This window comes from Natrix helvetica (assembly GCF_964273705.1).
Source record: "Natrix helvetica genome assembly, chromosome: 3".
NCBI lineage: Eukaryota > Metazoa > Chordata > Lepidosauria > Squamata > Natricidae > Natrix > Natrix helvetica.
Window position 1 is genome coordinate 119,573,438 of NC_138549.1, and position 26,388 is coordinate 119,599,825.

Genomic DNA, 26,388 nt, shown 5'->3' on the forward strand with positions numbered 1-26,388 from the left:
CTACTCATGGGCCGTCGCCTACGGTCTCACCTAGACCGGCTCCACCCGAATTACTCTGCCACGGCTCCCCCAGACTCAACAAGTAAGATCCGGTCTTTCAGAGTAGGGGATTCAGTATACGCTCACAACTACACGGGGGGGACATTATGGATGCCGGCAAAGGTCATAGGCATCACAGGTCCACGATCATATTTGGTAGAGCTAGAAGATGGGCGGAATTGGAAAAGGCACATCGATCAACTGCGGGGTCGCCTAGCACACTCCAACCTTAGAAATGAAGACGAAAGTTTCCTGTCTACGGAAAGTCAGCCACAAGAAAACCCCAGCATAGGAAACAACGACGCCGGTGAGCCAAGCGTGGAACAAGACTACACGCACGTATCAGAGCAAACCCCAGACAGCGCAGCCGAACAAACTCCTGAATGCCCGAGCAACGAAGGCACAAGACCTCCAGAACGGGAAATAGAAAAAGCACCCGATCCTGCAACTACTTCGAACCAACCCGCACCCAGTCCTGCAACCACTTCAAGCCAACCCGAACTACGACGTTCCTCCCGAGCAAGACAAACACCCACCTACCTAAAAGATTATGTCACCTACCGCAACGTCCCATCTAGGAGGGGAGGGGTGTTAGATATTAACATATATCGGGATAAGTCTTCCCTCTGGTCCGCTCCTACAGCGGGAAACAGGTATCCCTCTGATTGGTCGAGGGGCGTGCCCAATCCCTATAAAAGGGGAACCCTCCGACTACCAAACAAGCTGGATCACTACTACTACTAATAAAGAGCTGTTAAGTCACTTCGTGTCCGCAGTCTGTCTCTCGTTGCCCAGATCTAACATATACAGTATTAGTGCTTTCCTCCTCCTGCAGGCTTCTTGTCTGAAACAGAAGAGGAACTGAAGGATCAAGCCCAGGAGGAGCTCAGAGAGAAATTTGCACGTTCCAGTGGAAGGAGCCTGCCCAAATAGTTTAAAGGAAATACATTAGCTGCTATTGATCAACTGGAAGAGTCTCTTTCCCTTTTCCCTGATTATAAAGAGAAAAGATTTATGGAAGTTCATATTCTTCAATTCCCACTTAGAGATAGGCTCCCTCTTTGTGTGTACATTTTACTTGCATTTTACCTACCTTATAGCTCTAATCACTTACCTTACCATTGTGTCCTTTCAGATTTATGACATTGTCAAAACTTATGGTAGAGTAAATGTGAATCACATTTCCATTAACTGCTGCAAACAGATGACCACCTGTACTGAAGGTGCACTGAAGAAAGAAGCAGAAGACTATGAGAATCAGTAATATCTACATAATTTGGAAATTATGTAGGAAGCATCATCTAGTAATCCTGTACCCTTTTGATTGACAGATAGAACTATTCTTTCAGTGTCCCCCAACAAGCATTTTTGTTCAAAAAGCTAAATTGTGTCTAGGAACATCCAAATATGTATTCAGAGTTCTTATAAAACCTGTCAAAGAAATGATCTATACACTAATCTTTTGGCACATTAAATATTCAATATACTTTAACATCCCACAAATGCTTTCAAAACAGTTCAGACCCTATTCAAATTAGTAGAAGGGTTACCCACAGCTGCAAGGCTTGCCTCCATACTTAATATACATTATCATTAATTAGCTATACCATGACAAACCCTAATCAAATCAATGCTTACTTGCTTACTAAGGATCTGGTTAGGATTCTGAGTGCCTTTCAAATAAAAGAAAGTTATCTAAAGCCTTCCATTTTGTCAGAAGATATTAACTGGGTTTACATTTCATATTGATCCATACTGTAAATTGTTTGCATTGGGTTAACATATTGAGTGAACCCATGTATTGTGGCTTGTAAACCACTGTTATATCACTGAATGATGGGTGAATCCAGTTACTATGGTCTACTCAGCAAACAATGTATAAAGAAAAGCATGTTTAAGGATAGTGTGTGTAATAAACCAATACTTTGTGTGCTCTGAGTTATCTGAATTACCCTTCCAGGAGTAACATTCTTTTGTCACTAAAACATTTTCCACATGTCTTCCTTCATAATAATTTAAGTACGATGAGAAGCAGTTTGGTGTAGTGGTTAAGGAACCAGGCTAGAAAGTGGGAGACCATGGGTTTAAGTCCCATGAAAGCCAGCTGAATGACTTAGGGCCAGTCACTTTCTCTCAGACCAACCCACCTTACAGGGGTATTGTTTTGGGGAAAATAGGAGGAGGAAGTAATGTTGGACATGTTTGCCACCTTATGTTATTTGTAAAAATAATAATAAAGGGATACAAAGAAACAAGCATAAAATGATTCTTAATATTGCCTGCCCAAATTGTCACATGAGCCAGCACCTACTCCAGCCTGACTAATTACAAAGTAGACTTATCTAGCAGACTAGAACTAAAATCATAATAACAGGAAATTGGACATCAAAGATATTTTAACTATTTTCCTTGAATGTTTTGTCTTTTTAGAAAGGTATATTCCCTGAATGCGGCAACGTAGCTTACAAACACAAACTACACAGTACACATTGCTGTCTAACCAGTTGGCCTCATTTCAATCTGCTTATAAACTTTTCTCTGTGATTGTGCTTTTGCATATTTTCCACACAAGTTTTTATATCAGTACCTTTCCCTAAATGCTTACCTCTCGGCATCCTCGTACAGTGAAGTCCTTAAAAGTCCGGATGTCATCAATAAGTAAATTCATCAGTCGAAGTTTGTCAGCAAAACCAACCAAAACACACAGACCACCAGGGTGAAAAGCAAGTGCATATGCCTCTTCTTGGTACTCTTTATATAAGTCGAGTGTGCTGTAGCAGGATCAGCCATGGCAATTAATGTACAACACAGTTAATAAAAAACCCTACAGCTGGTACTATTCTTGGCCATACTTTATGATGAAATACTGGGAAACCAAAGAGAAGGGCCACAGGGTCAAAGGCTAAACTATCCAATTCAGTACACGTAAACAAGGTAGCAAAAATAATATCACCATAAAAGAAGCAATTCAGTACATCTGAAGATTTCATGCAGCTGGAAAACCCGTTGTTTAGAGAAAGGTTAAAGCTCTATTCCTGAAACCAGCTCAGTTTTTTTCTATTTATATTTGCTTTTACATTTATATTTTAATTAATTGGCACATTTAGAACTGCCACTACTATGTCTGACCAAAGTGGTATAATTTTCATTAGATTCCATCTAATTGTTAAGTTACCATACATTGATAGGCTTAGGGTAGGCATTGTTGCCTTATCCTCCATTCTGTTATGGCTTCTGAAGATATATTACAATTTAAAGCAGGAGATGTATACTTAATTTCATATTTATTTGAGGAGTTCACTTGGTAAGAGAAGGGTTTTAAGAAGGCTACTTATTTAGATATGTGGCAGCTTCTGACTGTAATCATAAAAGTTATGTAAGATTTATTTATGCTCATTTTGTAATGAAGGGGACGTCTGTAGAGATTCTCAGTCATCCAGATCATGGTTGTCCCAAAGGTGCTTTTTCAGGAGGCAATTGGATTTTCTTGTTTTTTCTTTGAAGATGTTTCGCTTCTTCTTCAGCTCTGACAGGATAGTGAGGAATGCAAGGAATATTCTTCCATTCCTCACTATCCTGTCAGAGCTGATGAGGCTTCTTGGATGAGAAGCAAAACGTCTTCAAGGCAAAAACAAATAAGTCCAATTGCCTCCTGAAAAAGCACGTTTGGGATAATGAATTGGACACAATCAGTTTTTAGCAGTCTAGCATTCTCTAACTTCCAAGAGAAGAATTACATTCAAAACAAAAAAAAAGGAACAGAGAATAGTAATATGTGTCAGATGATGACTTTGTACAAACAAGGAATTCTTTCACTCTGTGTGTTGTAATCTAGGGTATGAATTTTTTTTTCTGAAAGAATTTTATTGGTTTTTAAAAAATTTTGGGGAAAAGGGTAGGTGGATATACAAAAAAAATTTTTTTGGGGGCAGCTCCATCGTGCTAGAGGTAGGAATCTCTCCAATTCTCACAACTTTTTACAGAAAGAAAAAACCAAAAGATAAAAGATAAGCAGAAACAGCATCTTATTATTCATTGTATCAACCATGTGTTCAATCATCTCTTTTGCCACTTTCTAATATATCAACAATTAAAATGATATTCCAGATATATTTATTTTTGTGACCTGAGTCTTTCCGTTATTGTTCCCTCCCTCCTGTCCCCAGGCGGAGCTGCAACCCCTCCCTCCTTCATGTCTTGGATATGAAATTTTAACGGGCCCCTTTGTTATCTTATGCTGTGTCAGAAGACTTAAGAACATTTTAATGATAATATGCAATACAACATAGATATTATAAAACATTAAGTGGGAATGATCAGCTATTTGAACAACTTCTTTCCATGAGCAAAAAATTAGGAATCAAGCTAACCCAATATTTTACATAATAGTTTTGAATATTTTAATAACATTCTATTTGCATTCTCTGACCTAATGAGAAACAGCATGAACATTTCACCAAATTTATCTAAAAAATATTTGCATTTTTTTCTAATTTGGACAGCTCAAAATACTACATGGATTTTTGCCCGGATTTAAAACCATTATACAGATAATAATCCTTTCCTAAACTACCATCATAGTGCCAGTGACCCATTTCTACTGCAACTACATTATTGTAATGGGAACTTGTTTTCAGAACTATAGAATCATAGGGCTGGAAGGGACTTTGGAGGTCCTCTAGTTCAACCCCCCTGCTCAAGCAGGAGAGCCTATATAGGTAGTCCTTGATTTACAACAGTTGATTTAGTGACTGTTCAAAACTACAACGGCACTAAAAAGTGACTTTGACCATGTTTTCACATGACCATTGAACATTCCCATGGTCATGTGATCAGAATGCCGATGCTGACTCATGATGGTTGCGGTGTGGGATCACCTTTTGCAACCTTACAGCAAAGTCAATGGGGAAGCCAGATTCACAACCATGTTACTAACTGAACAACTGCAGTGATTTACTTAACAACTGTGGCAAAATGGTCATAAAATGAGGCAAAACTCACTTAACAAATGTCTCAGCAACATAATTTTGGGGCTCAATTGTGGTCATAAGTTGAGGACTACTTGTAGTATTCCAAATCTTTCTCATCTTTTTCCTCTTCTCTTTTCTCGTCTTCTAATCTTTCCTACTATCTTCTCCTATTGGTATCTTATGATTTAACACTTGTTATTTCTATCTTATGATTAATGATTGAAACTATAACTTATGACCTTTTACTTCATTGTTTTATTGTACACTCAGAGCTTATGTATCCAATCCAAAATTCCTTATGTATCCAATCACACTTCACCAGTATAGAATTCTATTCTATTCTTAAAAAATGGCTGTCCAATCCTAGCAAGTAGATGCAATTTTCATTTATTCTATTATATTGCTCACTTAGTCAAAAGACACATGCAGTAATCAAGAAAGCAGGCCTCCTTACTTTGTTTCATAATTCCAGATACGGACAGATTTGTCAAGCGAACATGTAGCAACAAGTGGTTTGCGAATGCAGGTATCCAAGCCAGTAACAGCAGAAGAGTGTATTGGGAAGTTCAGGTATTCAAAATGAGCCGTCTCTCCCTTATGAAACATCATATGTATTATCGAACAAATACCTATATGATAGTCTAATACTAACTCTACCAAACATTCTCAATGGGATTAAATATACACTAGATCTATCAGAACAAAATGTGCAATGACCTTAGCTTTTAATTATCATCAAAAAGAAGAAAACAAAGAGATTATAGCAATCTCTATAAACCTATCTGGATTTAGTTACCAGGTCCAGGATGAAATCTTGGTGGGGCACCTCTGGATGTTTTTCTGCAAACTGGTAATACTTAATGGGATGGAAGGGGAATCTGTGGCGGCTTTCTTAATGTGCCCAGAACGCTGTAATTATATTTGTTGGTACAATACTTGTAACACGATAGGGATCTTTAGTGGGAGCAGCAAATTTTCTCTCACTGAAAGTGTAGTGAATAATATTTAACTCAACCATGAGGATGTGTCTGATGCACACTTATTAAGAGTGTATTCTACATTTGCAGAAATACATTTTTAAATGTTACCTGTGTAGTAGTACTTTTCATTGTTTGGTGTGAACTAATTATTTATTTATATTTCTAAACCTCCCATCTCCCTCAGAGGGGGGCTGTGAAATAACTTACTTTAGTTAACTCAGCTGATGACATGGAAAGATAATACACCTGATTTTTATTTGTGCTGATGAGAAGTGTCTCTTCTGCAGGGCTGAAGGCAATACACACAACCTCTTGTTTATCTGATTGGTTTGGATCACTGCTGCATGGATCTTGAGGAATCTATAAAATAAAGTAACCACATTACACTTTGTTTCCTTAAAAGAAAGCAGGATGGCTGCATAAAGAACTCTCTGACAAATTAAAAGACAAAAAAGATAAGTATAAAAAGTGGAAAGAGGAGGACATAACTAAGGCAGAATATCAGTAAATAGCCCTAGCCTGTAAAGATGAAGTGAGGAAAGCTAAGGCTCACAATGAAGAAAGGCTTGCCACAAAAGTAAAAAACAACAAAAGAAGCTTCTTCCAACATGTTAAAAACAAGAAAAAAGTTAAGGAAACAATTGGTCCATTGCTGGGAGAAAGTGGCAAGAAGGTGACAAGCAACAGGGAGAAAGCCGAACTATTTAACTCATGTTTTGCATCTGTCTTTACACAAAGGGATAAAACAGTCCAACCTATCAAAAAAAGTACCACAAAAATCAGATTAGGAATACAAAATGAAATAGGGAAGAAAATGGTAAGTGAGCACCTATCTACCCTAGATGAGTTCAAATCACCAGGACTGGATGGATTATACCCCAAGGTTCTGAAGAAACTGGCAGACGAGATCTCGGAACCACTGAACTATATTTTTCAGAGATCCTGGAGCACCGGGGAACTGCCAGAAGACTGGAAAAGAGCTGATGTGGTTCCCATCTTCAAAAAAAAAAAAAAAAAATAGATCCAGGAAACTACAGACCTATCAGCCTGACCTCAATACCAGGAAAGATCCTGGAAAAGATAAGCGAACACCTAGAAGTAAACAAAATAATAGCCAAAAGCCAACATGGGTTTGTCAAAAACAGATCATGCCAGACTAATCTTATTGCATTCTTTGAAAAAGTGACAAAATTAGTGGACCAGAGGAATGCCGTCAATATAGTTTACTTTGACTTCAGTAAGGCATTTGATAAGGTAGACCATAACCTATGACTAGATAAAGTAGAAGAATGTGGATTAGACAGCATCACCACCAGATGGATTCGTAACTGGCTGATCAACCTCACTCAATGTGGAGTCCTCAAAGGAACTGCATCTACATGGAGGGAAGTATGCAGTGGAGTACCCCAAGGCTCTGTTTTAGGACCAGTACTCTTCAATATCTTCATCAATGATTTGGATGAGGGAATAAATGGGGAACTCATCAAATTTGCAGATGACACCAAGCTGGCAGGAATAGCTAACACTCCAGAAGATAGGCTTAAGATGCAGAAGGATCTTGACAAACTTGAACATTGGGCACTATCTAATAAAATGAAATTCAATGGTGAAGAGTAAGGTTCTACATTTAGGTAACAAAAACAAAATGCACAGGTACAGTATAGGTGGTACCTTGCTCAATAGTAACAACTGTGAGAGGGATCTTTGAGTCCTAGTGGACAACCATTTAAATATGAGCCAGCAGTGTGCAGCAGCTGCCAAAAGAGCCAACACAGTTCTAGGCTACATAAACAGAGGGATAGAATCAAGATCACGTGAAGTGTTAATACCACTTTGTAATGCTTTGGTAAGGCCAACTTGGAATATTGCATTCAGTTTTGGTCACCATGATGTAGAACAGATGTGGAGACTCTAGAAAGAGTGCAGAGAAGAGCAACAAAGAGGATTAGGGGACTGGAGACTAAAACATATGAAGAACAGTTGCAGGAACTGGGTATGTCTAGTTTAGTGAAAAGAAGGACTAGGGGAGACATGATAACAGTGTTCCAATATCTCAGGGGTTGCCACAAAGAAGAGGGAGTCAAACTATTCTCCAAGGCACCTGAGGGTAGAAGAAGAAGCAATGGGTGGAAACTTATCAAGGAGAGAAGCAACTTAGAACTGAGGAGAAATTTCCTGACAGTTAGAACAATCGATCAGTGGAGGTTGCCTCCAGAAGTTGTGAATGGCCCAACACTGGAAGTCTTTAAGAAGATGTTGGATAGCCATTTGTCTGAAATGGTATAGGGTCTCCTGCCTAGGCAGGGGGTTGGACTAGAAGACCTCCAAGGTCCCTTCCAACTCTGCTATTGTATTTGTATTTGTAAATATATGCCTACAGCAATTCTGCAGAAAAATAGCAATTAAAAACACATCTTAAATATCAATAGCACTTAGACTTATATACTGCCCCACAGTGCTTTTCAGCATTCTCTGAGCAGTTTACTGTGTCAGCATATTGCTTCCAACAATCTGGGTCCTCATTTTACTAACCTCAGAAGGATGGAAGCCTGAGTCAACTCTGAACCCCCTCGAGGATTTAACTCCAGGCTGTAGGCGAAGTTTTCCTGCAGTACTGTATTCTAACTAATGCACCACCATATTTAAAACTTGAATATTGATCCCTATGGGATGACTAATCATCACAGTGCGCGATTCATTTGTGCTACAAATAAGCAGAATAGTTTTCTCTTGAGGGTAGTCCTATGACAAACCATATATGATGGACCAGAACTAAATGGGAGGATTACCTAACCACTTTGTCACTATCAAAAACTATAGTATGCCTTTTGTTTGGCTTGGCATAAATCCTTTCTGTCTTCTCTTTCCAAACATCAGTTTTACTAGTCTGGTCTGGGAAATAATGTTTCACAGTAGCAAAATGAAGGATTATACCCTTCATAACTTTTACGCACCCGAATCTCTCGACTTTCTCGGTAACCATCCTTCTCATCAGACTTTTCAAAAAGTAAAACAATACCCGGACCAGCAGAGCAAGCAAATCCCTTGGAATATGCAGCAATAGCAGTGACTCGGGGCAGAGTGGCTTGCTGCTGCCCTTCAGTTTCAGAAACTGCCTCAGTAGAGAACTCAGGGGAATTAGTAACAGGAAAATCAATGAGGCTTGAAAAGTAAATGAGACAAAGAGAGCAATTGTTAAAAATTTCAAATATTTGTTGTGCAATGTGTAAAAAAAAATATTGTGCTCCTTTATTTTAAGATAGTTGTCCACCCAAAATGTGATATTAAAGTTGCTGTGCTGTATACGTTTTACATCCAGGATTTAAAGTATGGCTTATTTTCTGAATAAACACATTTTACAAATTCAAGATTGGAATTTAGTACATTTAAGGTAGATACTTACCTTCCAAACCAAGAATGTTTCTTAAGCAAACATTTAACGATATCTTTAAAATACTCAAAGATAGTAACCAGATCAAGGTCGTCATACAATAATAATCATAATATAGCTTTATCAGAAACCGGAGATCCAATTGTTGAATCATGGGGTTTTTTTTAATCTTTGATTAAACAATTTGCAGAAATCTCACCTTTCTGATTCTGCAGCTGGTTCTTCATGCAATGTGTCAGTGGTTGGTTCTTTCCGCTCAATACTTGTCTCCCACCGTAAATCACCCGAATCAAATAAAAAGAGTTTGCCTGCATCAGAACCCACAATCACTTTATCTTCAGACAGCCAGGCATGGGACAAGTAGTTTTGGGGTTCTCCCCGTAAGAAATTGGTCTGCTTTAAGGTTCCTTCTGTGTATTTGTATAGCTTGAAAATACCATTTCCTATGACACAGACTTGAGTATTATCCTGAGGATTGAAGCTCACCTGAAAAGAAACACACATATCCGATCATTTGATGATTATTAACGTATGTGCAATTCAACTAATTAATTTAATTCATTAAAATCAAGGGCAACACAATTCTATTATATTTAGTGCGTATATATGCACATGTTAACCTTACTTTTCAGTCCAGACCAAGAAATCCACAGGAAGGCTAAACTTATTTTTATTGGGATTGACTATGTTAACAGAATCGTGCAATGTAATTATTCCATGCCTCTTCCTCCTTCTTATACTCCACTGAATTGTGAAAGTACTGGTATCTACCTGAACCACTTCTGGATGTTAACTCATGGCTCTGAACCTAAAACTTTTTCAACCCACCTTTGCCTTGGTATAATTGTTCTTTTTTTAAATAGTAATGTCATTAACATTAATTTATTTATAACAATTAAATATATAAACTGAAAAAGGTAGAAAAGTAAAAAGAGTAGAAGTGCAGAAGAGAGAAAGAGAAAAAGAAAATTAAAAATCTAGCAAAGAAAAAGTATTCATGTGACATCATCTCCATCACAAGTATAAACAATTTTGTAATACCTTCTCTTAAAATAAATTATTGAAGAGCCAATCTATTCATCAGCTCTTCATTCTGCCAGTGTTGTTGACTCCATTTTACAAAGCCATCTACAGTCTGCTATTTCTTCCTTCAGATGCTCCCTTAGTACCAATTCCTGTATATTTCTGTCAAGGTCATTTTTCCTACTCTCTACACCATATATACTATATTTCTTAGGTTTGTATGGCACCAAATCCAAATTGATTCCTGGCAGCTTTTTGTGTAAAGATATTTAAAAGGTCCCCATTTAGCTAAAAGCAAAATTGTAGCGGTCATTCTACATATTACTTAATCCAGTGCTACATCATTAACATTTTGCACTACTCTCAAGTTATAGGACAGAGTTGTTCAACTATTCAAAAATGAAGAAAACTGATTACCCACAACTTAAGTATAATGAATGCATTAAAATATTTTTATTAATTATGTTAATAAAAATAATGGCTTTTAATGAAATATTACAACAACGATAATAAAAATAAGCTTTTTTCCCCGAGTCCAATAGCATCTTGTGGAAGATTTAAAAAACTAATGCAAAAAATAATGACAAAAAGATGTGAACATAAGAATTTTAGGCTATAAAGATTTGACAACATTATCATCACAGAATGGAAAAAAACTATAGTAACTAATAGATTGGTATATGGGAAATTTAGGATAAGCAGTATGATATTTATCGTACCCTCATTTATAGTTACATAATTCTGGTTCCATAAACTCAAATAAAAATCTCACTTTAATTGTGAGTGCTATTAGTCAAAGAATTATATCATGTAAAGGCTGGAAGATATCTTCAAGATAATCTAGTTAAATTGACAGCCATGTCTCCAAAACACAGGCAAGAATTTTTGGATTAAGACCTTACAATAAAAACAATACCATGTTTAGATTGTTATACAAATTTGAAATTTCTACATTTGTCAAACACAGAATAGAGATAACTGAAATTGCACACTGAAGCTATCTGTACAGTAACAGATTTTTTCAATATTGTATCCAGAGAGCCAACATAATTACTAACACTTAATTGTTCCCAAGATATTACTTATCTTCAACTTACTTGATAAAGAGGATTATTCTGAATATCAACCCTAATAATTGCCATTGTTCTTTGTTTTTCCCACATCCAATAGGCAAGCTGTGATTCAGGAGGTCCTGCCAGTGCCACTAGATATTTGGAATCAGGAGAAAAAGCCAGGCTGATAAATTCCTGCACAGTAAAATCAAAGACATTCAGAATCTTCCGCTTCTTGCATGGGACGGATGACAGTTCATAAATTGTGATAGCTGGTTTATCTTGAAGTGTCTCTGAAATGGCCAGATAGCGTCGATTGGGACTTATTGCTAGTGCAAGCATCCCTTGGCTTTTTTCTGAGCCTACATAGTGCACACACAAAAATACAAAATTCCTGTAAGCTTAATATCATAAAGTTACATTTTGATTAGGGACAAAATGGCACCAAATTACAATATTATGGTTATCCACATAAATCACCTGTTTTTCTAATAAGCACTTTAATATATCCCCAAGTAATAATGCAATTAAGTTATTTATGAGAAATCCATAAAATGCTTATATGCTAGTTCTGTATTATAATAGAGATAGAAATTGTCGACAGAATTCTTGATTTACTTGCTCATCATTGGCTCATATTTAACTGTGATCATGAAAGTCACTGCCTTATTTAGATTTAACTCTAGTGCTTTGCAATTCACATTACTCAAGTGAATTGAATTAGCTTGGCCTCAAACAATTTCTCCTATCGTTTTTGGCATATTTACATGAAAATGTGACTAATTCATATAGGTTTTAAACTACTATAATCTCTCTCTCTCTCTCTCTCCCTCACACACACACACACACACACCCCAACTGTGGCTAGTTTTGCAGTATTGAACTATACTAATTTAAATCTAAGGTTTATTTTTACATTTAAGAATGTAACTATTTCCAATGAACAATTATTCATCTGTGATAGTAAACAGGAGATAAACAAAAGCAAAAGCATCCAATCCTGAGTACATTAAAGAAAAGCAAAAACTTGATAAACATTAAAAAAGTAAACTGGAAGTTCATATTGCCTATATTTTTATTTAACTTGTAAAGTATATTGTAAAAGACAAAGAGATGACTGTATTTTGTTTTATCAGCACTGATGATAAAAGAGCAGAACAGTGAAAACGTTGTCTCTCACATTTGGAAAGAATGAATAATGTAAAATAGCTCTCTTCCCCCCAAAACGTTATCTCAAGATGCTACTTATGAGAGCCAGTATGGTTAATGTGTTGAATTATGATGTTGGAGACTCATGCCTTTTTCTCAGACCAACTAACATTGGACTTAACACCATACATAATTTTAAAGTTTTCAAATTCATTAGTTTATGAGCTTATTGTGGTCCTTGACTTATGACCACAATTGAGCCCAGCTGTTGTTAAATGGGAGATTTAAGTGAATTTTGTCCCATTTTATGATCTTTCTTGCCTATAGTTATTAAGTGAATCACTGCAGCTCATAAGTTAGTAACCCAATTGCTAAATGTATCTGTTTTCCCCATCGAGTTTGCTTGTCAGAAGTTTGCAAAAGATGATCACATGACCTTGGGACACAACAATGGTCATAAATATGAACCAGTTGTCAAGTATCTGAATTTTGATCACAGGATCATGGGGAGGCTGCAAAGGTCATAACTGTGAAAACTAGTCACTAATCACATTGTTCAGTGCCACAAACTGTTGTACAGTGAGAACCACCTGTATTTAAATCCTGCAAGTCAAAAGAGAAAACAATGAACAATATATAAGAACCACTATCTCTTTGTAAGAGTATTAAAGTCAAAGGAAACAGTTTCAAGGGTGTAGAGAGGATGCCAACTTTCCCCTTCAGAGCTGATGAAGCTTCTTGGATGAGAAGCAAAAAACGTCTCCAAAGAAAAACCAGAAAGCCCAGTTGCCTCTTGAAAAAGCACTTTTGGGTTTCCCCTTCTTGTATCGGAATCCGAAAAGATTGAGGGGGGAAAAGGGGGGGGGGGAAAGCTAATTTACCTGGGATGAACTTCTGCCATTTCTGTTCTATGTGGTATTTCACACAGCTATTTCCCGTGGGGTAGACTATTATCTGCTCATCAAAAAAGCAAATATTATTTGCTACTCGGGACTGGAACCCAAAGATGTGGAGAGCCTGAGCCACAATCACTGACATCGCGACTGAATTCAGAAAGCTGCGTTAGAAAGAGGAGAGACAAACGGGAGAGGATTTATTAGGCGGAGGGGTCTTTCCCTTCACGGATAGCCTCCCTGGGACGGGGCTCTTCGGCTACTCTCGGCGGTCTCGCTCCTTCGGTTCGTCGCTCGTGCCGATCCGTTTTCAAAAATTGCTACCAACTGCCCAGAATTTTCCCTCGGGACATCAGCAGGAATGGCTTCAGCCCCGCCCGCTAAAAGAGTATGAAGAAGATGCGCCCCTAAAGCTAAGGGCGAGGGAAGAGAAGGGGTTGCCATGGTGACAGCGTCCCCAGGACAAGGCTAACAATTTGGCGGAGCGGAACCGGAAATAGATGGAACAGCCACGGAAAGCGGAAGTCCTTTTTTTAAAAGCAATTCCTCGTGGTGAACGAGAAGGCGGATGGCTGAAGGGGTTTTCGGGCTCAGTTGAATTAAACCGGGGACCGGCTGATCAAAGTGAGTAGGACGCCTTTAGAAATTTAAAAAGAAACATCTAAAGCTCGCAGACATAAAAGCATCGATCATCGCTAATCTAAATTGGGGACCGCATCGAATTTCTTAAGCAGCTAGTTTATGGAGTGGATTCCAAAGAATAGAAGTCTGGAAAGAATTTTAGATTCGGTTTAATGCAAAATTAATAATTGGAGAGAGAGCTACCTGGACATTCGATAGGCTGTAGTTTATCGTGTTTTGTATTTTGTTTATTTTAAAAGCAAAAAAAATGGAAATTACAAAATACCAATGTTACATGGGATATCTTTGCATTTAAAATAAAGCAACTTGTTCAAGGGGAGGGGGATTTCCTTATATGGAGGATTGGATTTACACACACACACACACACACACAAGTCATGATAGTTAGTTTAGTACTTTTCAAAACGTATTTTAACTATTAAATCAGGTTTTAGATTAGATGTGAGATCTGTTGATAAAACCCAATCATAGTTAAAGAGTGTAGAATCCTTATTTTAAAATAGTCCAGGTGTCAAATGTGGTAGCAGGTCAAGTAAAGAATTGTATTTGAAAAAGACTTTCCAGGTTAAGTGGAAATTGACATTCATGTTGTTTTTCATGCACACAGGTATTTTAAACATTGATGCATAATAGCTCCTAATTTAGTAGAACTTAAGTGTGGATAGGGAAAACCTCAATTGACATTGTATGTGCTTTGCTGAGGGAAGGATGAAGTTAGCAGTCCAATTCTGAATTTGTTCCATGGCTTTGCATTTGCAGTATATTTTCTTGGTTTTGACACAGCTTGGAGGCAAAATCCAAACATCTCAAAAAGCAGTCTAACATGCCGCCCATAGCCATGGAGCAAGAATCGTCATTCTCTTCTGATTCTGAAGAATCTGTTGTAGCAGACCAAGAGGTATGTTTGGCACATGAGATATGCCCCAATATCCTAGTACTGTTTAAACTATAGGAATGAAAGTAATATTTAAGCTGAATTTTAAATGATCTTGTATGAATTGATAAATGCATAGGGTGGTATGGAGCAGTGCTTTGGAGGTTTTTAAAAAGATATTAGACACCCATTTGCCTGAAATGATATAGGATTTCCTGCCTGAGCAGGGGGTTGGACTAGAAAATCTCCAAGGTCCCTTCCAACTCTGTTATTCTGTTTTAAATTGTCTAGGACAATTATACAAAATTTCAGTAATGTTAAGATTTATAACTGCTTTAGATTACTTTTAGTTGCATTAATCAGAAACATGCACTTATTTAAATAACTAAAATAATGCTGTTTAATATTTATATAAGGTGTTTCAAATATTCAAAGCATGATTATTATAAAGGTAGAAATATCTGTAAGGGAGAGTCTATAGAGATTCTCAGTCATCCAGTCATGGTCATTCCAAAAGAAAACCATTTTCAGGCGGCAACTGGACTTTCTTGTTTTTTCTTTGAAGATGTTTCACTTCTTATCCAAAAAGCTTCTTCAGCTCTGACTGGATGGTGGGGAATGGAAGGATTTATGTTCCTAGCAGACAGCTTGGTCATTTGCATCCTTTTAGAGGGTCTTTGAAGCACTTGGAGGTTTATCTGTCAGAATGCTTCAAAGACCCTCTAAAAGGATGCAGATGACTAGCTGTCTGTAAGGAATATAAATCCTGCCATTCCCCACTATCCAGTCAGAGCTGAAGAAGCTTCTTGGATGAGAAGCAAAACATCTTCAAAGAAAAAACAAGAAAGTCCAGTAGCCTCCTGAAAAAGCACCTTTGGGACATTTGTAAGGGAGATAACTGACAATTAGACATTGGTAGGCAAGTACTGTGCATAAGGGCTGTAATTGTGTTGTGATGTAACTATGCACGTTTCCATTTTTGTATTATCGTGACTTGCTGTATTGTATTAAGATAATGATATCCTTGATTGGAACTTAACCCATGATGACTACATAAATTCAACCATGAATGGATATAGAAGTGGTTTGCCATTGTCTTTCTGCAGGAATGTACCTGCAACCATAGAATTTCTTGATTGTCTCCCTGTAATCTTACCCTTTTTTAGGGTCTGAGGCCAGACAAGGTCAGCTAATTGTTGTCATTTGATGAGGCTATATTACCTTAGTAATAATTAGAACAGTCTGTTATCCCAAATAAGTTAAGGGGCTGTGCCTGAAAGTATAGTGAGTTTAGGTTTGCATATTAACTGGATTAATGACAGCATTAGTTACTGTGCCACACTTAAGAGTTAATTGCAGTGTAATTTAACTTTTAACTTTTAACTTTTATTTGATTTCTAGACCTCACCCTCTCCCAGAAGGGACTCGGGGCGGTGTACAGTCATATTAAAAACAATAAATATACATAATATAAATATAAAATAGATATAGGTGTGGCTGGAGGAGGTAACGTATAGTTTACTGTACAATAATAGTTAGTTAGATTTAAAATTTAAAAATTTAAAAATACATTAAAAAACACCCCTAAAAACTATCCCGGGATAAAATATTAGCCAGGAGGTATAAATGGGACTATAAGTGGGCCAGGCCAGCTAATTGGAACAGGTGGGTAATCCATAGCAGTATCTGATCTAGACCAGAAGTGCTCATGTGGCATCAAGATAAATGTTGTAACTTGGAAATCACTGACCAGATGATTATTTTCCCTTGTGTGCTCATTTCTGTGCTTGGATGTCACATGCTCACTTCTATTATCAGTGGGATCAGTTTTATATGTGTATATATTAATTTTTAACGTGTTAACATAAATACTACCTTTTTTTCAATGTAGCTTCAGGAAGCATTTGCTAAAGGTTCATTGAAACCGGGCTTAAATGTTGTGTTGGAGGGACGACCAAAAGCCTTTAATAATGTGGTAAGTACTGTGATATCAGTTGTTTGAACTTTTTTGGTTGTTTTTGAACAACTCAATGTTTACCTCACATTTTTAAACATCAGCCTTTTTAGTACACTGAGTTGGAAGTCTAAATTCAACACCAAGCATTCAAAGTTTTGGTCTATTTATCTGACAGGTCAGTGGGTCCAACCTTTTATATTAGGTGTCGTTGATTGGTTAAAAGCTTTAGTTCCTTGGTTTTTGAAAAAAAAAAAGCTAGAAATGTTGGGAAGTAAAACTCTCCATTTCTAAAGGTACAGTGTTTTCAGTTTGGTATATTACGAATGTATTCTGCCGTAATATGAATGTAATATGAGGATAGACTTGTGGAGCAGCTTTGGTTTATGCTGCCAGTGTAACAAAGCACTAAGTTTTCTGTGTAGATCTTTGTTAGGAAGATCTTAAACCCAGAATACCTGACATTCATTGACTAGAATTTTTAAATATTGCACATTTTGTCTGATGAGCACGTAACTGGAATCTGGCTTTTTGAGAGAAATTGGTGTGTTAGTGCAAAATCTTCTTGTTTGCTTTAAAATGAATATCATCTGCAACCATTCTGAATGATAGTTTGGATAATATATATTAACTGATATGGAGAAGCATCTAAGCATTGAGGTTATGTAGAATTAATATGATCTCCCTAGGATGGATTGAAACGATGCTTGTCTGAATTCCAAAGAAACCTGTCCTGGGTCGAAAGGCTTGATATTACCTCTCCGCTGCAAACAAATGTCACCGGTGCAGCTTCTAAGAACATAGTTGAAAAGGATTCTGTTGACCCTGAAGATGACTTTAAAAGAGAAATGAGCTTGTAAGTCTTAGTATATGAGGCAAACGTTTCTATTATTCTGTGAGTCTTATATGCAGCCTTTGTTTCATTCTCGTGCACAGTAGGTGGTACAGTGTAAGTTCACATTAAGTGCTAAGACAGGTCTACATGGGGTACTAATCCACAATGAATAGATTCTCATATAAGAAACAAAGGTAATATAGCTTAATAATGTGTGTTAAATGGTTCACCACACTAGGTATAAGCTATATGTTGCTATAATGTTATTTTACTTCCTACTGCACACGTAACAACTTTTTAGCATATTGACACTATTTGTATAGCTGCAGTTATTTGACAATGCATATTTAAAAGCTTACCTCTTGAGTGCCTCCATAGCAGTGATGAAAAGGCAGCTAAGACTAGATATTTTTTATTTCAGTGAAGTGTAGGTTTAATAGGTCAAAAATCCTGAATCTTTTGGAATATTTAGCCACTGATTAGAAATAGTAATGTTGGTTCTGATTTCCCCAGTTATCATCAAGCCCAAGCCTCTGTTCTGGAAGCATTACCTCGATTACATCAGTTTAAAATCCCCACAAGGCGGCCTGATGATTATTTTGCAGAGATGGCAAAATCTGATCAGCAGATGCAAAAAGTAAGATTTATAGATTCAATTTCACACCTCTTCTAGCTGTCATTATTAATGAGTGTTGCTCTGTTGGAGAGAAACTTGTGTCACATTTGTTCTAGAATTTTGAAGATGCTGGTTTCAAAGCTTGCACAGGAATGTAGAAATGGGAATGAATGTGGTATGTTTACGTAATTGATTAGAGTAACATTAAGCCTCCTAATCTTCACATAATTAATAGTCAGTTATATACTGTAGTATAACTTATGCAGCTAAAAGTCCTGTAGTATAGAAGGGCCTATTACCTTGTTACCCTGCAGTGCTCTTCCTTCACTCATTCATGATAAAAATATGGGACAAATGGGACATAGATCTGTGTTGTTTAGTTATTTTGAGATAAACTGCTTATTCTTTTAGCACAGAATATGAATAGGAATTTACTATTGGAGTAATATTTCTACTTCTCTAAATTCCTTTTTACAACATACAGAATAAGTTATTAGATTTTATTTACTTCTATGGAATTATATATAGTTACCATTTAATGCTGAATCCTCTTTAGTAACAAAATTGAAATTAACATTGTACCTTTTGGTCTTTTATTTATTCCATAGCTTTTAATCTTCTACTTATCTTTCGTGTGGTGTGTGTGTGTGTGTGTGTGTCTGTGTGTGTGTTCTTTTTTGCTTTGATTATTATGTGTTATGGTTGGATATGTATTCTGACATGGCTATCTTATCTAATGTGAAATGCTGGTGAACCTTGTCAGAATAGGCCCAAATAAGATGTAAAGTATTGTATTTTTCGGAGTATAAGATGCACCTTTTTCCCCTCAAAAAAAGAGTCTGAAAATCTGGGTGCGTCTTATACATCAAATACAGCATTTTTTGCCTCCCAAAGCCCCGCCCCCTTCACCAAAATGGCTGTGCATAGCTTGTAGGAGGCTTTCAGAGAGCTCCTGGAGCTGGGGAGGGCAGAAATGAGCAAGAGACGGGCAAGTTTTTGCTCAATTTCTCCCCCCACCCCCAGCCACCAGGAGCACTCTATAAGCCTCTATAAGGCTATGCATGCAATTTTCTTGACAAAAAACGGGCCTGTTTTCACGAAAAATGGGCTGTTTTTTCTTGTTTTTGCCCCACCCCCACCCCCAGGAGCACTCTGCAAGCCCCCCCAAGGGCTATTCATCCCTCTCTTTTTTCTTGGAAAAAAAACGGGCCTGTTTTCACGAAAAACGAGCCGTTTTTTGAGAGGTTTACAGAGTGCAAAAACTTTTTTTCTTCCTTTCGGAAAGCTCTTTGGTTAGAGTGATTGATGAGAATTGCATTGATGAAGTGCTCTGCCAGCAGAAACAAAGTCTTAGGTGCTGCAGATTGTCAGCAATTTCTTTCTCCAGCACATGGATAAATACACCTGGAAACATCTACCTACCTACCTACCTACTCTCTCTCTCTCTCCCTACCTATTGTATTTTTCTTTCTTTCTCTCTCTCTATCCCTCTATCTACCGACCTACTCACTCTCTCTCCCTAACTACCTACTGTATTTCTCTCTCTCTCTCCCCATCTACCTACATACCTACCTACCTCTCTCTCTCCCTACTTATCTACTGTATTTCTCTCTCTCTCTCTCTCTCTCTCTCTCTCTCTCTCTCTCTCTCTCTCTCTCTCCCTTATCTATGTACCTACCTAACTACTCTCTCTCTCTCCCTACCTACCGTATTTCTCTCTCCCCCCCCCCTTAATCTACATGGCTGCCTAACCAGTCTCTTTCCCTACCTACCTACTGTATTTCTTTCTCTCTCTCTCTTCCCCCTTATCTACATACCTACCTAACTACTCTCTCTCTCCCTAACTACCTACTGTATTTCTCTCTCTCTCTCTATTTCTCTCACTACCTACCTACTGTATTTCTCTCTATTTCTCTCTTTCCCTACCTACCTACCTACTGTATTTCTCTCTCTCTCTCTCTCTCTCTCTCTCTCTCCCTCCCTCCCTCCCTCCCTCCCTCTATCTATCTACCCACTTTTTAAAAAATTTGCCTCTTCCAAACCGTTGTGCGTCTTATACTCTGAAAGATATGGTAATGATAAAATTTAATAACATATTTAAAATGCTGTAGCATTGTTACAAAAACCTGAAAAAGTCTTTGTCATGTCTAAATAGTAGGAGTATGCTTCCATCTGCTAAAAAAAACCAACAAAAACATATTCTTTTAAATTAGATTCGTGAAAAGCTGAAGAGCAAAAAAGAAGCCATGGAAAAGTCTGAAAAGGCTAAACAACTCCGTGCCCTAAGAAAATATGGCAAACAGGTAACTTGCAATTAGATGACAAAATCATTTCAATTCATTCAAACTGTTTTGCTTGGAAGGTTTTCAGTCAACAGACAGGATTCCTCAGAAGCTGAATGAGAACCATATGTATCTACGGATGCATAAAATTGGAACATTTTGGAAAAGTTCAGGTACAAGGGAGAGCAAGGCTCATGTTTGATTTCTTGTTAATAGGTTCAAATTGACGTGTTGCAGAAAAGACAGAAAGAGAAGTCCACAATGTTGAATGCAGTCAAAAAATATCAGAAGGGTGAGTCACTTCCTTCCCACCTCTCAATTTTAGAAAAGGAGTAAGAAGATGCGATAACAAGAAAACATGAGTCTCCGCATCAGCTGCCTAATAAAGGCTTGTTGTGCCAGTAAATAGTCTGCTGGGGCTGAATCATCGAACCAACGATACATTGGTAACAGTTTTATGGCGAGCCGATGGGGATGAATCTTGAGGAGACAATCTGGGATGGGTTTGACCCTGTGACCCCCGAAGGCATAGACAGGATTATGGGGAGACTTAGTGCTGCCACTTGTGTGCTGGACCCGTGTCCCTCTTGGTTAGTTTCGGCTTCCCGGGAGGTGACACGAGGCTGGCTCCAGGCGATTACCAACGCTTCATTGAGAGAGGGGTTCTTTCCCACCGCCTTGAAGGAGGCGGTGGTGAGGCCCCTCCTTAAGAAGCCTTCCCTGGACCCAGCTTCTTTAGCCAACTATCGTCCGGTCTCCAACCTTCGCTTTGTAGCAAAGGTTGTCGAGAGTGTGGTAGCACGTCAGCTTCCCCACTACCTGGATGAAGCTGTCTACCTGGATCCGTTTCAGTCAGGTTTCAGGCCCGGGTACAGCATGGAGATGGCATTGGTCGCGTTGGTCGATGATCTCTGGCGGGCCCGGGACAGGGATTGCTCCTCTGTCCTGGTCCTATTAGGCCTCTCGGCGGCTTTCGATACCATCGACCATGGTATCCTACTGCGACGACTCGGGGGGTTGGGAGTGGGGGGCACCGTTTTACGGTGGTTCTCCTCCTACCTGTCGGATCGGTCGCAGTTTGTGTTGACTGGAGGGCAGAGATGAACCCCCGGGCGCGTCACTTGTGGGGTGCCCCAGGGGTCGGTTCTCTCACCCCTCCTGTTCAACATATACATGAAACCGCTGGGCAAGATCATCCGTGGTTTTGGGGTATGGTATCATCAATATGCTGATGATACCCAACTTTTCATCTCTACCCCAAACCACCCAAACGATGCCCTCGACGTGCTGTCCCGATGCCTGGAGGCTGTGCAGATCTGGATGGGGAGGAACAGGCTCAAGCTCAATCCCTCCAAGACTGAGTTGCTGTGGTTTCCGTCATCCCGATTTGTACATCTTGTTCCATCTTTGACGATAGGGGGAGAAATTTTAGCCCCCTCAGAGAAGGCTCGCAATCTGGGAGTCCTCCTGGATACGCGGCTTAGTTTAGAAGAACACCTGACGGCCGTGACCAGGGGGGCCTTTTACCAGGTTCGCCTGGTACGTCAGTTGCACCCCCTCCTGGATCGGGATGCTCTGTGCACAGTCACTCATGCCCTCGTCCTTTCTCACCTGGATTACTGCAATGCTCTCTACATGGGGCTGCCCTTGAAGAGCACCAGGAGGCTTCAGCTGGTCCAGAATGCAGCCGCGTGGGTTATCATGGGGGTACCTAGGTGCTCCCATGTTACACCCCTTTTAGGCGGCCTGCACTGGTTGCCGGTTGTTTTCCGGGTGCGATTCAAGGTATTAATTATGACCTTTAAAGCGCTCCATGGCTTAGGCCCAGGGTACCTGCGAGACCACCTACTGCCACCAGTAGCCTCCCATCATCCAGTACGATCCCACAGAGTTGGCCTCCTCAGGGTGCCGTCGGGCAGACAGTGTCGGCTGGTGACCCCCAGGGGGAGAGCCTTCTCTGTGGGAGCGCCTTCCCTCTGGAATGAGCTGCCCCCGGAGCTCCGCATAATCCCCAACCTCCGGTCCTTCCGACGCGCCCTAAAAAGTTGGGTTTTCCAGCAAGCCGGCCTGGCCTGTTAATTTTAACTCATTTTTAAATGTATTGTCCTATAAATTCGGGGTTTTTTTTTATATTTAATTTCTTTTTAACTTTTGGGATGTGTGTTTTTAATGTTGTATGCCGCCCTGAGTCCTTTGGGAGAAGGGCGGCATATAAATCCAATAAAAAAACAACAACTGGACAATTAGCACCTATGTTAACTGATAAGGGATCCTCCATTAAATGTCAGCTATGGTCTCTTGCTTCTGTTCATAGTTTTTCTTTGACTTCTGATTTTCTGCAGACTTTTTCTTTTGCCTACTTTTCTCCATTCTATTAATTCACTACAAAAAAGTAAGAGCAGAATGTGGATTGTAGCCACGGACAGATTTCAGTGGCTCTGTAAACTTTGTTTAATAGCTGCATCAATCAATAGCTGACCTTTTCATATAGACAACAGAAAATTTGAGGACAGAAGAGTGGCTATTTTGTGAACAATCGGCTTATGAACTTAAAACAAAGTACCAGATTCAGAGATGCTCTACCTCAAAATTCGGTCTTATTCATTTTTGGGTTGATAGATTTGGGAATCCAGTAAGATCACTGTAGATTCAACAAGCCCAATGTTATGTCATTTGGTAGTCAGTGATTGGATGTTTTGGGGACTTTATAAAAAGTAAACACTTCTTTATGTTAAGATAACCATAGAATGACTTTCTTTAAATTCAGTTCGATATGCATAAAATATTATAGAACTTTGGGATCCAAGGATTAACACTGCCAGAAGTCTGTAGCCGCTTATTCCTTCTCCTTTCATGTAAGGTCTCTTGGACAAGCTGGAATTCCTGGAAGGTGAAAAATCATCCGAGCCTCAGAAGAAGAAGGAAGGAACAGAGAGGCAGCCAATGAAGAAGGGGTAAGACTAAAGTGCATCTTTGTTCTGAATATCTTTTGTAATGGAATGGAATAGAATAAAATAGAAGAGTTGGAAGGGATCTTAGAGGTCATCTAGTCTGATTCCCTGCACGAGCAGGAGAGTCTATACCAGGGGTCTTCATGGTTGGAGACCTCTGGTCTATATCATTTCAGATAAGTGGCTGTCCACACAACTAAGATCAAAGGTTGATCCACCAAGAAACATTATCATAATTTCTTTATTTGGGGGACTGTCAGTGATTGTATGCACTCTTTTCATTTTCAAGATTTTTAAAGTGTCTTTCAGAAGCCTCAGTAACTGAATGAAACAAAGGAGTGAGCATCATGTGTAAAATCAGCTAAAAGGAATTATATCATAAATATGAACATTTAAGACTTGCATTCCCGAAATGCAAGAACTGTCTTATAAAGCAGAACTTAGTGATGTTGTGACTTGTACATATGGGGAAATTTTAAATCAGGTGCTGACATCTAGCATTTACAAAACGATCTTTATTATCAGGCGGCAGCCCTGACATGGCTCAAGGACTGGATTCAACTAAAAAATAAAAGGATTCTCATGCTAGAAGGCCATGATCTCCAATTAGGCTGGCATGGCTTCCTCTGGAAGGGAAAGAATAGATCTCATTCATACTTCCAGAGACACATAGTAAGGGATGCCCTGCTTAAGGTCTGGGGGAAAAAAACCCATTACCTGAAAATCCCAATCTGGTTATCAATGATAGAGACAATGTCATACCCAAATACTATAGATCTCAGTAAAATGGTAAGCTATGCAGAAATCTTAGACGAAAAAGGAGAATTAAAATCAGTACAAGATCTGAAAACACAAGGAATAAATATGGAATGGTGGCCCTATTTACAAATTAAAACAAGATTTAAAAAAGATCGGGAACAATACGGAATACATGAGAAACAAATGGTATTAGATAAAATATTATTAGGAACGGGAGGAAAAATGATTACCAAATTATATAATTTTCTTTTAAGATATAAAATGGAGGAAGAGACGGTAAAGGAGACAATGTTTAGCTGGGGAAGAAACTTTGGCCATAATATAGAGTTAGAAAAATGGGATAAACTATGGGAAAGAAAGAAATTTACGACGGCAGTAGCCTACAAAGAAAACCGCTATAAAATTTTTATAGATGACCTTTGCCCCCAGCGAGATTGGCCAAAATGTATCCAAATTTATCCCCCAAATGTTGGAGATGTAGCCATAAGTTTGGAACATTCCACCATATGTGGTAGACATGCGCCATCACGAGGAAATACTGGTGCAAAATTCAGAAATGGTTGGAAGAAATTACAGAGCAAAAAATAGAACTGAAACCAGAAGCATTCTTATTAGGAACATTAGACTCAAAAATGGATAAACAATTTCAATACATAACACACTCACTGCAGCTAGGATTGCTTTCGCACAAAACTGGAAACAAATCAATACATCCGCAGATGAAACGGTAATTAGAAAAGTACTCGAATGTGCAGAGATGGACAAAATGACCATGGAACTAAAAGAGAGAGAAGAATCGGACTTCTATAAAATGTGGAGTAGAATTTATAAGTGGCTAGAAAACAGAAGCCAAAACAGGAAATAGAGAATGTAAATATAAGGGTGATATAAACAATTCATATTATTACAAGTGTCAGTACTACTGTTATTATATTATTAGACAAAGTAAAATCAATAGGAAGGCAATGAAGAATGGAGAGCTATAAAGGCTAAACATGAATGCCGGTACAGAAATCTGTATAATTATATTGTTATGTATGTCTTGGTCTTTTTCTTTTTTCTTGTTATGTTTTTCTTTGTTTTTAAAGATTAAAATGTTTAATAAAAACTATTTTTAAAAAAACAATCTTGAATACAGATTGAGTAGTCTTTTTGCTAGATTAAGAGGAATGTTTACTGTAACCAAGTCTGGCAGAAAGTATAATATTTGGCTATTTTTAAGAAACAACATGTATGGGCCAAAGTATCTTTTTAATTTTATTTGTAGGAACAAATACCTAGTCATGATGATATATTGTTTTTTCTTTCAGGCCAAATGCAAAAAGACGCTACAAGAATCAGAAATTTGGCTTTGGGGGCAGAAAGAAGGGATCCAAATGGAACACCAAGGAAAGCTACAATGATGTTTCCAGCTTCCGTGCTAGCAAAGCCCACAACAAGGGAACCGGAAAAGCAGGAAAAAAGGGTGCCAAAGTAAGTTAGAGTTGAGATATTAAATGCTACAATTGATCCAATTGGATCACTAGGGGAGCATGTCTGACTATGCTGATAAGACTAGTGAATTCTGTATTTTTTCCTCTCTTTTCAGAAGAGGCCTGGCAAAAAGATGAGGCAGAAAATTAAGAGCCGTTCGTGATAAGGATTGGGAATGGAATGACATTTTAAGCCCAGCTCCATACACAATACTGGCATATAGCCATGAACAGATATGGGACTTGAACCTCCCTGGTTATGGGTGTGCTGTGGAATGGCAGATGTTTCTGTTTGATCCTGCGCACAATACTATTCACACACAAGGCAAATAGATGCTTTTTGTTGCCTTTCCTTCCAGACTAGTTTGAAAATTCCTTAAATGAATTAAAAAGTGTTGATTGTTTCATCTTCCTTTAAGGTTTGGAAAGAAGCAGTGTTGGGCCCGCAAAGTATGGTAGTAGTGCCTGTTTTGATCTTTTCATTACTTCCTTCACTTAATGGCACT

The 26,388-nt window shown here is 38.4% G+C and overlaps 2 protein-coding genes across 4 annotated transcripts in view; one reads left to right on the top strand and one right to left on the bottom strand.

Moving 5' to 3' along the window:
* Positions 1–13,932, bottom strand: part of CFAP57 (cilia and flagella associated protein 57) — a 38,054-nt gene extending 24,122 nt beyond the window's left edge. Inside the window, exons 1-8 of one of the 2 annotated variants that reach the window (XM_081947452.1) lie at positions 13,486–13,932; positions 11,501–11,817; positions 9,580–9,866; positions 8,944–9,151; positions 6,197–6,349; positions 5,464–5,603; positions 2,645–2,810; positions 1,154–1,267 (exon numbers count right to left, since the gene is read on the bottom strand). In XM_081947452.1, coding sequence (XP_081803578.1) covers positions 1,154–1,267; positions 2,645–2,810; positions 5,464–5,603; positions 6,197–6,349; positions 8,944–9,151; positions 9,580–9,866; positions 11,501–11,817; positions 13,486–13,642 — 1,542 coding nt within the window. In that variant the 5' untranslated portion in view covers positions 13,643–13,932. The remainder of the gene's footprint in view (positions 1–1,153; positions 1,268–2,644; positions 2,811–5,463; positions 5,604–6,196; positions 6,350–8,943; positions 9,152–9,579; positions 9,867–11,500; positions 11,818–13,485) is intronic. The other variant, XM_081947453.1, reaches the window with a different exon arrangement.
* A 55-nt stretch (positions 13,933–13,987) lies between these two features.
* EBNA1BP2 (EBNA1 binding protein 2) lies at positions 13,988–26,276 on the top strand. Of its 2 annotated transcripts, none has more exons than XM_081947456.1 (10): positions 13,988–14,121; positions 14,923–15,037; positions 16,905–16,988; positions 17,657–17,823; positions 18,316–18,439; positions 20,632–20,721; positions 20,917–20,992; positions 23,561–23,654; positions 25,721–25,883; positions 25,999–26,276. In XM_081947456.1, the coding sequence occupies exons 2-10, from the start codon at positions 14,963–14,965 to the stop codon at positions 26,044–26,046; spliced, it is 921 nt and encodes a 306-aa protein (XP_081803582.1). In that variant the 5' UTR covers positions 13,988–14,121; positions 14,923–14,962; the 3' UTR covers positions 26,047–26,276. The 2 variants fall into 2 exon arrangements, with proteins under 2 accessions (XP_081803582.1, XP_081803581.1); XM_081947455.1 differs by having other exon boundaries at positions 14,004–14,121; positions 14,899–15,037.
* The last annotated feature ends 112 nt before the right edge of the window (positions 26,277–26,388 follow it).

What these genes read in the sequence shown, in the direction of transcription:
- EBNA1BP2 (XM_081947456.1), top strand. Translation starts at nt 14,963, where the DNA reads ATGCCGCCCATAGCCATGGAGCAAGAATCGTCATTCTCTTCTGATTCT. An exon ending in AGGCAGCCAATGAAGAAGGG is followed by an intron (nt 23,655 to 25,720) that starts GTAAGACTAAAG and finishes TTTTTCTTTCAG; the next exon opens with GCCAAATGCAAAAAGACGCT. An exon ending in CAGGAAAAAAGGGTGCCAAA is followed by an intron (nt 25,884 to 25,998) that starts GTAAGTTAGAGT and finishes CTCTCTTTTCAG; the next exon opens with AAGAGGCCTGGCAAAAAGAT.